Source organism: Lactuca sativa, chromosome 3 (genome assembly GCF_002870075.4).
Source record: "Lactuca sativa cultivar Salinas chromosome 3, Lsat_Salinas_v11, whole genome shotgun sequence".
NCBI lineage: Eukaryota > Viridiplantae > Streptophyta > Magnoliopsida > Asterales > Asteraceae > Lactuca > Lactuca sativa.
The window spans coordinates 276,344,205-276,356,517 of record NC_056625.2 but is presented as its reverse complement, the minus strand read 5'-3'; the positions used below and the strand labels follow the sequence as shown (position 1 = coordinate 276,356,517).

The window sequence follows — 12,313 nt, the reverse complement described above, 5'->3', positions numbered from 1 at the left end:
ATGCAATGCTTTCTAGTTTCTTCTGCTTGTATATATATGCTCTGTATATAGAGCCATCCCTTATTTACATTTTAAGCATCGATAATTAGCATGAAAATTTTTGCTGTTTAATTACACGAACATTGTGTTATCAGAGCTAGCTATGTTGCACGCATAATAGTTGCTTTATATCAATTTTAAAATGGTACAAGTCAACACTACTATATATTAGCATGGCTTAGCTTCTGATCCCAATTTTCAGACTATGTGTTTTTGAGCATGAAAAAAATATCCTTTCCAAGTCAGAAGAGATATGGGATTTTTTACAGAATGATTACGCTGTTGCCTGGATTAATCGGTTCGGTTGTCATCGGTTCACCCGTTATATGCATGCATGATTGGAACTTTAGTTTTAATGAGTATTTATGAATTTATATCATCTTATGTTTTAATTAGTAGTTTATTATTTAGAATTTAGCTTCTAGATTGACCCAAGTATATGGAGTTGTACCAGTCCTTAGCTTGTACCGAGTCTTCTGGTAGAACAATTAGCATGGCTTCTTTCATGGGTCACGTGTGTATCTAAGATGATTATATATAGCCTTTAGTGCTATGAATAAAATAGTTTTTTTGCTCTTTACTTTTCAGATTGCTGCACATTTAATTTATTACATTAGAAAAAACCTTTCTTCTTCCTTTCTTCATACATTTCGTGAGTGATAACAGTAATAAAAGGAGTTTGTTATTTTGGTCTTATATCCAACATACGCACACGGAAACTAATGAAGCTCAACAAATAGAGATATCCAAAAGAAAGATACCAATGTTTTGTTGTTCATCCAACATGGAAAGGATGAAACTGTTTTCCTCATAATCGTTTCTAGAGAATAATGGAACATTTTAAAGACTTCGTATCCACTATGGTTATCACCATCAAGCAATAGCAGCGACACCTTTAGCACGACGGACACTTTGAGCGGCGACATCAAACAAACGCGTTTTTGTCGCCGCTAAAAGTGTATGTCGCCTCTAAAAGCTTATGTTGGCGATCCGCCTCATTTCAACCCTAACCGTCGATTTAGGCGATGATCCAACGACTAGGAGGATGTAGAAAACTCCGCGTTATTTTCCCTCCGGTGTGTCGCCGCTAAAGGCTACTCGTCGTCGCTATTGCTAGTTCTGGCGATCCGCGTCATTTCAACCCCAACAGTCGATTTAAGTGATGATCCAACGATGTAGAAAACCCCGGATTGTTTTCCCTCCGATGTGTCACCGCTAAAGGTGTCGCTGCTAAAGAGCCTCGACAATAAAATCTGCGTCGTCTTCACTTTCTTCCCTGATCTACTTCTGTGTTTTCCCTTCTTCTCTCTTCTTTCTACTCACCACCTTCGACCCCATCGGAATTTCACCGAAATCTTCGATATTTCACCTCTCTTCCTCTCCATTTTCCCCCTTTCTCTTTTCCTTTTCTCTTCTCCCTAATAAATTTGTGTTGGTTGTCGGAATTTTGAGACCCCCACCTTTCTCGCCGGAGTATACCGCCACCACCACTGTTCATGACGAAATTTTGATAATTTTGATATTTTAGATCTGTATTTGTATTTGTATTTTGTGTTTGTAGATGTGGATATGTATTTGTATTTGCATTTCTATGTATATGAGTATCTTGAGTGTATTTTATGTATGTATATGTGTTTTTGTATGCTCATTTATATGTATATGTATGTAAATTCTGTATGTGTATGTGTTTTTGTATGCTCATTTATATGTATATGTATGTAAATTCTGTATGTGTATGTGTTTTTGTATGTATATGTGTATTTTGTATGTGTATTATGTATGTATGTGTATTTGTATGTATACAAATACATACGAATAGCGACGATACCTTTAGTGGCAACAAATAGTATTAGCATCGACACGCCTTTAACGGCGACAGAAGGCAATAGCGGCGACCAGTGGAGCATTAGCGACGAACCAACAGTAGTGATCATTTAGCGGCGACATTTTCGACCTTTAGCGACGACGCCCGTCCCCAGTAATACTCTAATTTCTTGTAGTGCACCAGTCAGTGACGGAAGCTTCTAGAGGCCTAGGGGGGCCAAGGCCTCCCCGTTTTTCTCATTCTCAGCTATAAATATTATATAAACTAGGTTATAAATGTGTACTACACGAAACCAACGTAAAATCATTTTAGAAGTTAATAGATGTTATAATTAATAATACATTTGCAAACAAATATTTTTTAGAAGCTTAAAGGTTTTATCCATAACTATAAAATTGTTAGTTTAAACCCATAGAAATTATGTTTGTGAAAGATTAACACTATTAATTTACAAGGATTTATTAATTTATTAATTTAAGAAGATTAAAGCTTTGTCAGTAATTTTATAATTTTGTTTTTAAATTAATATATACAATGTTATAAATATCCAATTTACTTATAATTGTCTTTTAAAATAAATACATACACTATTATGAATATCCAATTTACTTTTTGTATATTTAGATATTTGATAAAATCTCAAAGTTGCACCATACAATATAAAATTTGAGTACAGTTAATGGTCAACTTACCGATTATACCCTCCTAGATTCAAAAAGAAAGAAAGTGGCTATTAACATACATAATAAATCAAAAGTAGCAATAAGTAATTTAAAGGTTGTTTAAATTTCTGTAATTTAAAGGTTGTTCAAGTTTATGCGGAAGCAAATGACATGCCAATTGACTAAATATGGATATCTTGCAAGTTTGGATGCAGAATTGACCAAGATGAGACTTTTCATGAGACCATATTCCTAATTTTGCCAAAATAAACTGTGTGTTAGGTCCAAAAGCATAATGATTGCTTGAAGTACCGAATGTATTTTTGACAATATTTTAAGCATTTATCTTAATGACATCTGAAAAATTATTAGACATTTATATTTGTACTTCAAAAAGGTCAACTAAATAAGTAAATACCAACTTTGATAGAGAGTAATTCAACCTCTAAATTTCTGATCATTTACTACCCAAAAACATCACGAGGAAGAATATGTTTTGTAGGAAAATAAAATGATAACATATAAAAACATATATATGAAAAATGTATGTACAATGCATAATTCTAAGTCTTATTCTTTACACCATTTTAATTTTAATTTAAGAATTTTTATTTTCACATGTAAAAAAATTAAAAGACAACAGAGGCTCATTAAAACCCAATTAAGTGATAAAAAGATAATTTTGTGACGTTAAAATTCCACAAACAAAATTGGGTTACAATGCAATTTTTCTATTCCATTACATGATAAATGAAGAAAAAAAGGAATGGAAATTAACAAATGGAGTGAATCACCTTCGTTCGGCAGTAGTTTATTCCATTGCTTCCTTCTCTGATCCATTATACTAAACACTACCTTAGTCTTTTCGGTAATGATGCTTTAGCAAATACCCCAGATCCAAATAAGCTGATATGAGCTCATTTAAGCTTTGCGCATACCTTAAATAAATAGGTAGAAGTTTGCAATTATCACTAATTATTTTTACTTTTTCTTCACAACTCCAAATCCAACTTAATGATTGACATGAGAAAGCAAATTATATGAAATGGTAAATCACCTTTATATTTTTTAGCATCTTTAAACTTTATACAGTAAGGAAAAACATTTGTAAATTGAAGAATTATCAAATGAGCGTTGCATTACCTCGACAAATCGAGGTTGATTCACTGATTGTTTTCCATGTTTCTTGAATAACAGGTCTTATCATACCCACCAAGAAACTATGTTAAAAAAAAGGTTGTAGGCTCCCAAGAGAGAATCTCAGTCCATTGATCTCCTCTTTATCTATCTCATCACCATCACCACTGCATTCCACACAAATCAAGTTCAATTATAAAATTAAAAGGGATATAAATAATAACAACAATTACAAAACTATCTACTTTTAAAGTAAAGAAGCAAAGTGTACTTCTGCTGTACACTTATATATATAGAAACTGATTGAACTAAAAAATAAATGATTACAAATTGGAATCCTAGCTTTCAAGAGGCTAGTTCTCTCCTTGAGCTTTAACTTTAACAGAAATAGATCCAAGATGATGACCGACTGAATCTAAACTCCCACTTAAAGATAAACAACACCAACATATCCTAATTGACTAAAAGACCTTATTGCCCCCACCATCTCTACTTAAGCCACACTTAGAGAACCACAACCGAATGCGCATGGTTGTTTAAAATATTATAGTCACATGAGAAATGAGATGCAATTAAGAAACTGAATAAACCTAACCACAATGGAAATAATGATGCATTTGGAGAATCTTTTGTGTGTGTGTGTGTGTGTGTATATATCACATTAGTTGTTGTAATTCTCTCATAAGTGCTTATGTGCTTGAATCATACCAATCATAGATTAAAACATAACTTTCCTTGTGAACTCAAATACCATTTTTCCTAATTTTTTTTGCAGTGCTTTTATATACTCGAAAGGGAAATTGAAAGTTATAACACAATATGTTAGTATATCAGAAGATATATGTCTCATATTATCTTAATTTTGACAAATACCACCCATATTTAGAGGTTATTTGAGTCAATTTCTATAACCCTAATATTTGAATGTTCAACTAATAGGTATTTGGTCAATACGGTGGTGAAGATCAGAAAACACCTTTGACTATGAGTTGGTGATGTTTACTTGTCACGTTTTGATTGAATCTTTCACCCGCTTTGATTCTCAGAGTCTGTCAGCCTTTGATTCTTTGCTAGTATACTTTATTTGAGGCATTTGGATTTTACTGTGTATTAAGGTTTTTCCTATGATTTTTTTTTTTTTTTCAATTTCTTACATTATACTTTGCACGGCTAGAAGCCAATGCCCTTTTCTTTTATAAAACTGCACTTCTCAAAAAATATGATTTAGTGCAAATCATTGATATATCATTTTATACATTATTATTTAGAGAATAAATTAATATCAAGCTGGAATAAAAAGGAATTCAAAGGAATTGAAATGAAATATTTTGATATTAAAGCCTTTAGGTGACAAATAGATGAAATTTAATTTGCTCAAAATACATCTAATTCAACAACTGAAAGATTCTATGATTTTTTTGACACAAGAACATAAAATATATGTCATTCTTAAATTATATTCCCTCTTAAATATATATTTATGCTAAATGATCATTAAGTTTAATAAAACACTTGTATCGAGCAAACTTTTCAGCCAAATTTGTTGACTTTTACATTATTAGAACCATACCATTTGAATATATATAAAAAACGTTAGCAGCCGGGGAGTTCAATCTCTATATATTATGATCCCTGTGTATCATCATATTCATAATTCATTCTGGACGTAGAAAGCATGGAGCTGTTTCTCCCATTTTCAGCCTCTATAGCAGCGATTGTTTTTTCTTTGCTACTAAAATTCCTGCTGCAAAGCTTAGAAGGAAAGAGAGTGAAGAACAGAGAACCACCTCAAGCAAAGGGCCGATGGCCGGTAATCGGACACCTGCGCCTTCTAGGTGGAGCTGAACTACCTCACAGGGTCTTAGGTGGCATGGCAGATAAATATGGCCCCATTTTCACCATCAAGCTTGGTGTTCACAATGTTTTGGTGGTGAGTAACGCTGAGATGGCGAAAGAGTGCTTTACCACAAATGATAAGGTGTTTGCAAGTCGACCCAAGTCAATGGCAGTAGAACACATGGGCTATAACTATGCCATCTTGGCTCTAGCTCCTTATGGTGACTACTGGCGACAAGTGCGCAAGATCTTGACACTCGAGGTTCTCTCTCAGCGACGCGTGGAGATGCTTGGACCTCTTCGTGCTTCAGAGGTTAAAGCATCCATGGGAGATATATATAATGCTTGGGTAAAGAATAAAGAGAGTGGAAGTTCCGACATGGTAAAGGTGGATATGAAACAATGGTTTCAGAACTTGATATTAAATGTTGTGGTCAGGGTTGTTTCAGGAAAAAGGTTTTCACCTGATGACAAAGAAGGGGTTCGATTTCAAAAAGTGATAAGGAAATTCTTTGTGTTATTGGGCACATTTGTGGTGTCTGATTTTATTCCATATCTCAAGCCTTTGGACCTGGGAGGATACGAGAAAAAAATGAAGATGACAGGAGAAGAGATGTACGGAATTGTAACAGGATGGCTAGAGGATCACAAGAGAGTGAGGGCGGAGGAAAAGCATGCGCAGCAACATGAAAGAAGCCAAGTCTTCATGGATGTTCTGATTTCCGTTCTTGAAGGTGCCTCCCCAGAGGAATTCCGTGGTTTTGACCATGATACCATAATCAAGGCTACATGTTTGGTAAACCTTATTAATCTTTCTATATCTCATACTATTACTAGCTAGAGTTTGTTAATTAATCGTTTAATTATATATAGTTTCTTCCACATTCATTATAGTACGTATTTGCAACAGTTTTCAGTGGCAAATATAAAGATAAGCTGTGCAAACAAACAAAATTAATTATCAGCATGCATGCATGTTGCTTGAAATCTAGCTAATATAAGAAATTTGTTTTAACTTCAAACTTGCAGACTGTTTTAGCTGCGGGATTGGACACATCGTCTGCAACGTTAACATGGGCTTTATGTTTGTTGCTCAACAACCCAAGAGTATTAAAAATTGCCCAAGATGAATTGGATGAGCATGTTGGAAGGAAGAGAGCAGTAGAGGAGTCGGACCTGAAGAACCTTGTTTACCTTGACGCAGTCGTTAAAGAAACACTGCGTTTATACCCACCTGGACCTCTAAACCTTCCTCATGAGTCCATGGAGGATTGCGTTATTGGTGGCTACAAAATCCCTAAAGGCACACGTTTATTGACTAATCTTTGGAAAATTCAACATGATCCTAATAAATGGTCACATCCTGAAGAATTTCAGCCAGAAAGATTCTTGACAAGTCATAAACATGTTGATGTCAGGGGAAACAATTATGAATTGCTTCCTTTCGGTAGTGGTAGAAGAGTATGCCCTGCTATTCCCTTTGCTCTTCGGTCTTTGCATATAACTTTAGCTACTTTAATACAACAATTTGTGCTTAAAAACCCATCGAAAGAACCCATTGATATGAGTGAAAGCGCTGGAGTGACTATCAGCAAAGCCATCCCACTTGAGGTCCTTCTGGCGCCTCGTTTATCCCTTGATATGTACCCTGCAGTTGCTGCATGATACGTCTGCTTCGAATCATCACCGACCATGCGCCCACACTCTAGTCTTATTGAACAACCATTCCAAGACAATTAATCCCGAAAAATCACAAAGTCTTCTTACTATCTTATCAACAGCTTGTTAATTAGTCATACTAGCTACTTTGTTTTGGATTTTCATTATTTCATGCAATGGATACTACTTTGTTTTGGATTTTCATTATTTCATGCAATGCTTTCTAGTTTCTTCTGCTTGTATATATATGCTCTGTATATAGAGCCATCCCTTATTTACATTTTAAGCATCGATAATTAGCATGAAAATTTTTGCTGTTTAATTACACGAACATTGTGTTATCAGAGCTAGCTATGTTGCACGCATAATAGTTGCTTTATATCAATTTTAAAATGGTACAAGTCAACACTACTATATATTAGCATGGCTTAGCTTCTGATCCCAATTTTCAGACTATGTGTTTTTGAGCATGAAAAAAATATCCTTTCCAAGTCAGAAGAGATATGGGATTTTTTACAGAATGATTACGCTGTTGCCTGGATTAATCGGTTCGGTTGTCATCGGTTCACCCGTTATATGCATGCATGATTGGAACTTTAGTTTTAATGAGTATTTATGAATTTATATCATCTTATGTTTTAATTAGTAGTTTATTATTTAGAATTTAGCTTCTAGATTGACCCAAGTATATGGAGTTGTACCAGTCCTTAGCTTGTACCGAGTCTTCTGGTAGAACAATTAGCATGGCTTCTTTCATGGGTCACGTGTGTATCTAAGATGATTATATATAGCCTTTAGTGCTATGAATAAAATAGTTTTTTTGCTCTTTACTTTTCAGATTGCTGCACATTTAATTTATTACATTAGAAAAAACCTTTCTTCTTCCTTTCTTCATACATTTCGTGAGTGATAACAGTAATAAAAGGAGTTTGTTATTTTGGTCTTATATCCAACATACGCACACGGAAACTAATGAAGCTCAACAAATAGAGATATCCAAAAGAAAGATACCAATGTTTTGTTGTTCATCCAACATGGAAAGGATGAAACTGTTTTCCTCATAATCGTTTCTAGAGAATAATGGAACATTTTAAAGACTTCGTATCCACTATGGTTATCACCATCAAGCAATAGCAGCGACACCTTTAGCACGACGGACACTTTGAGCGGCGACATCAAACAAACGCGTTTTTGTCGCCGCTAAAAGTGTATGTCGCCTCTAAAAGCTTATGTTGGCGATCCGCCTCATTTCAACCCTAACCGTCGATTTAGGCGATGATCCAACGACTAGGAGGATGTAGAAAACTCCGCGTTATTTTCCCTCCGGTGTGTCGCCGCTAAAGGCTACTCGTCGTTGCTATTGCTAGTTCTGGCGATCCGCGTCATTTCAACCCCAACAGTCGATTTAAGTGATGATCCAACGATGTAGAAAACCCCGGATTGTTTTCCCTCCGATGTGTCACCGCTAAAGGTGTCGCTGCTAAAGAGCCTCGACAATAAAATCTGCGTCGTCTTCACTTTCTTCCCTGATCTACTTCTGTGTTTTCCCTTCTTCTCTCTTCTTTCTACTCACCACCTTCGACCCCATCGGAATTTCACCGAAATCTTCGATATTTCACCTCTCTTCCTCTCCATTTTCCCCCTTTCTCTTTTCCTTTTCTCTTCTCCCTAATAAATTTGTGTTGGTTGTCGGAATTTTGAGACCCCCACCTTTCTCGCCGGAGTATACCGCCACCACCACTGTTCATGACGAAATTTTGATAATTTTGATATTTTAGATCTGTATTTGTATTTGTATTTTGTGTTTGTAGATGTGGATATGTATTTGTATTTGCATTTCTATGTATATGAGTATCTTGAGTGTATTTTATGTATGTATATGTGTTTTTGTATGCTCATTTATATGTATATGTATGTAAATTCTGTATGTGTATGTGTTTTTGTATGCTCATTTATATGTATATGTATGTAAATTCTGTATGTGTATGTGTTTTTGTATGTATATGTGTATTTTGTATGTGTATTATGTATGTATGTGTATTTGTATGTATACAAATACATACGAATAGCGACGATACCTTTAGTGGCAACAAATAGTATTAGCATCGACACGCCTTTAACGGCGACAGAAGGCAATAGCGGCGACCAGTGGAGCATTAGCGACGAACCAACAGTAGTGATCATTTAGCGGCGACATTTTCGACCTTTAGCGACGACGCCCGTCCCCAGTAATACTCTAATTTCTTGTAGTGCACCAGTCAGTGACGGAAGCTTCTAGAGGCCTAGGGGGGCCAAGGCCTCCCCGTTTTTCTCATTCTCAGCTATAAATATTATATAAACTAGGTTATAAATGTGTACTACACGAAACCAACGTAAAATCATTTTAGAAGTTAATAGATGTTATAATTAATAATACATTTGCAAACAAATATTTTTTAGAAGCTTAAAGGTTTTATCCATAACTATAAAATTGTTAGTTTAAACCCATAGAAATTATGTTTGTGAAAGATTAACACTATTAATTTACAAGGATTTATTAATTTATTAATTTAAGAAGATTAAAGCTTTGTCAGTAATTTTATAATTTTGTTTTTAAATTAATATATACAATGTTATAAATATCCAATTTACTTATAATTGTCTTTTAAAATAAATACATACACTATTATGAATATCCAATTTACTTTTTGTATATTTAGATATTTGATAAAATCTCAAAGTTGCACCATACAATATAAAATTTGAGTACAGTTAATGGTCAACTTACCGATTATACCCTCCTAGATTCAAAAAGAAAGAAAGTGGCTATTAACATACATAATAAATCAAAAGTAGCAATAAGTAATTTAAAGGTTGTTTAAATTTCTGTAATTTAAAGGTTGTTCAAGTTTATGCGGAAGCAAATGACATGCCAATTGACTAAATATGGATATCTTGCAAGTTTGGATGCAGAATTGACCAAGATGAGACTTTTCATGAGACCATATTCCTAATTTTGCCAAAATAAACTGTGTGTTAGGTCCAAAAGCATAATGATTGCTTGAAGTACCGAATGTATTTTTGACAATATTTTAAGCATTTATCTTAATGACATCTGAAAAATTATTAGACATTTATATTTGTACTTCAAAAAGGTCAACTAAATAAGTAAATACCAACTTTGATAGAGAGTAATTCAACCTCTAAATTTCTGATCATTTACTACCCAAAAACATCACGAGGAAGAATATGTTTTGTAGGAAAATAAAATGATAACATATAAAAACATATATATGAAAAATGTATGTACAATGCATAATTCTAAGTCTTATTCTTTACACCATTTTAATTTTAATTTAAGAATTTTTATTTTCACATGTAAAAAAATTAAAAGACAACAGAGGCTCATTAAAACCCAATTAAGTGATAAAAAGATAATTTTGTGACGTTAAAATTCCACAAACAAAATTGGGTTACAATGCAATTTTTCTATTCCATTACATGATAAATGAAGAAAAAAAGGAATGGAAATTAACAAATGGAGTGAATCACCTTCGTTCGGCAGTAGTTTATTCCATTGCTTCCTTCTCTGATCCATTATACTAAACACTACCTTAGTCTTTTCGGTAATGATGCTTTAGCAAATACCCCAGATCCAAATAAGCTGATATGAGCTCATTTAAGCTTTGCGCATACCTTAAATAAATAGGTAGAAGTTTGCAATTATCACTAATTATTTTTACTTTTTCTTCACAACTCCAAATCCAACTTAATGATTGACATGAGAAAGCAAATTATATGAAATGGTAAATCACCTTTATATTTTTTAGCATCTTTAAACTTTATACAGTAAGGAAAAACATTTGTAAATTGAAGAATTATCAAATGAGCGTTGCATTACCTCGACAAATCGAGGTTGATTCACTGATTGTTTTCCATGTTTCTTGAATAACAGGTCTTATCATACCCACCAAGAAACTATGTTAAAAAAAAGGTTGTAGGCTCCCAAGAGAGAATCTCAGTCCATTGATCTCCTCTTTATCTATCTCATCACCATCACCACTGCATTCCACACAAATCAAGTTCAATTATAAAATTAAAAGGGATATAAATAATAACAACAATTACAAAACTATCTACTTTTAAAGTAAAGAAGCAAAGTGTACTTCTGCTGTACACTTATATATATAGAAACTGATTGAACTAAAAAATAAATGATTACAAATTGGAATCCTAGCTTTCAAGAGGCTAGTTCTCTCCTTGAGCTTTAACTTTAACAGAAATAGATCCAAGATGATGACCGACTGAATCTAAACTCCCACTTAAAGATAAACAACACCAACATATCCTAATTGACTAAAAGACCTTATTGCCCCCACCATCTCTACTTAAGCCACACTTAGAGAACCACAACCGAATGCGCATGGTTGTTTAAAATATTATAGTCACATGAGAAATGAGATGCAATTAAGAAACTGAATAAACCTAACCACAATGGAAATAATGATGCATTTGGAGAATCTTTTGTGTGTGTGTGTGTGTATATATCACATTAGTTGTTGTAATTCTCTCATAAGTGCTTATGTGCTTGAATCATACCAATCATAGATTAAAACATAACTTTCCTTGTGAACTCAAATACCATTTTTCCTAATTTTTTTTGCAGTGCTTTTATATACTCGAAAGGGAAATTGAAAGTTATAACACAATATGTTAGTATATCAGAAGATATATGTCTCATATTATCTTAATTTTGACAAATACCACCCATATTTAGAGGTTATTTGAGTCAATTTCTATAACCCTAATATTTGAATGTTCAACTAATAGGTATTTGGTCAATACGGTGGTGAAGATCAGAAAACACCTTTGACTATGAGTTGGTGATGTTTACTTGTCACGTTTTGATTGAATCTTTCACCCGCTTTGATTCTCAGAGTCTGTCAGCCTTTGATTCTTTGCTAGTATACTTTATTTGAGGCATTTGGATTTTACTGTGTATTAAGGTTTTTCCTATGATTTTTTTTTTTTTCAATTTCTTACATTATACTTTGCACGGCTAGAAGCCAATGCCCTTTTCTTTTATAAAACTGCACTTCTCAAAAAATATGATTTAGTGCAAATCATTGATATATCATTTTATACATTATTATTTAGAGAATAAATTAATATCAAG

At 33.7% G+C, this 12,313-nt stretch overlaps 1 protein-coding gene across 1 annotated transcript; it reads left to right on the top strand.

Annotated features, from left to right (window-relative positions):
* Positions 1–5,335: 5,335 nt before the first annotated feature.
* Positions 5,336–7,375, top strand: LOC128133101 (cytochrome P450 82A4-like). The gene is made up of 2 exons (XM_052770109.1): positions 5,336–6,295; positions 6,529–7,375. The coding sequence occupies exons 1-2, from the start codon at positions 5,339–5,341 to the stop codon at positions 7,162–7,164; spliced, it is 1,593 nt and encodes a 530-aa protein (XP_052626069.1). The 5' UTR covers positions 5,336–5,338; the 3' UTR covers positions 7,165–7,375.
* The last annotated feature ends 4,938 nt before the right edge of the window (positions 7,376–12,313 follow it).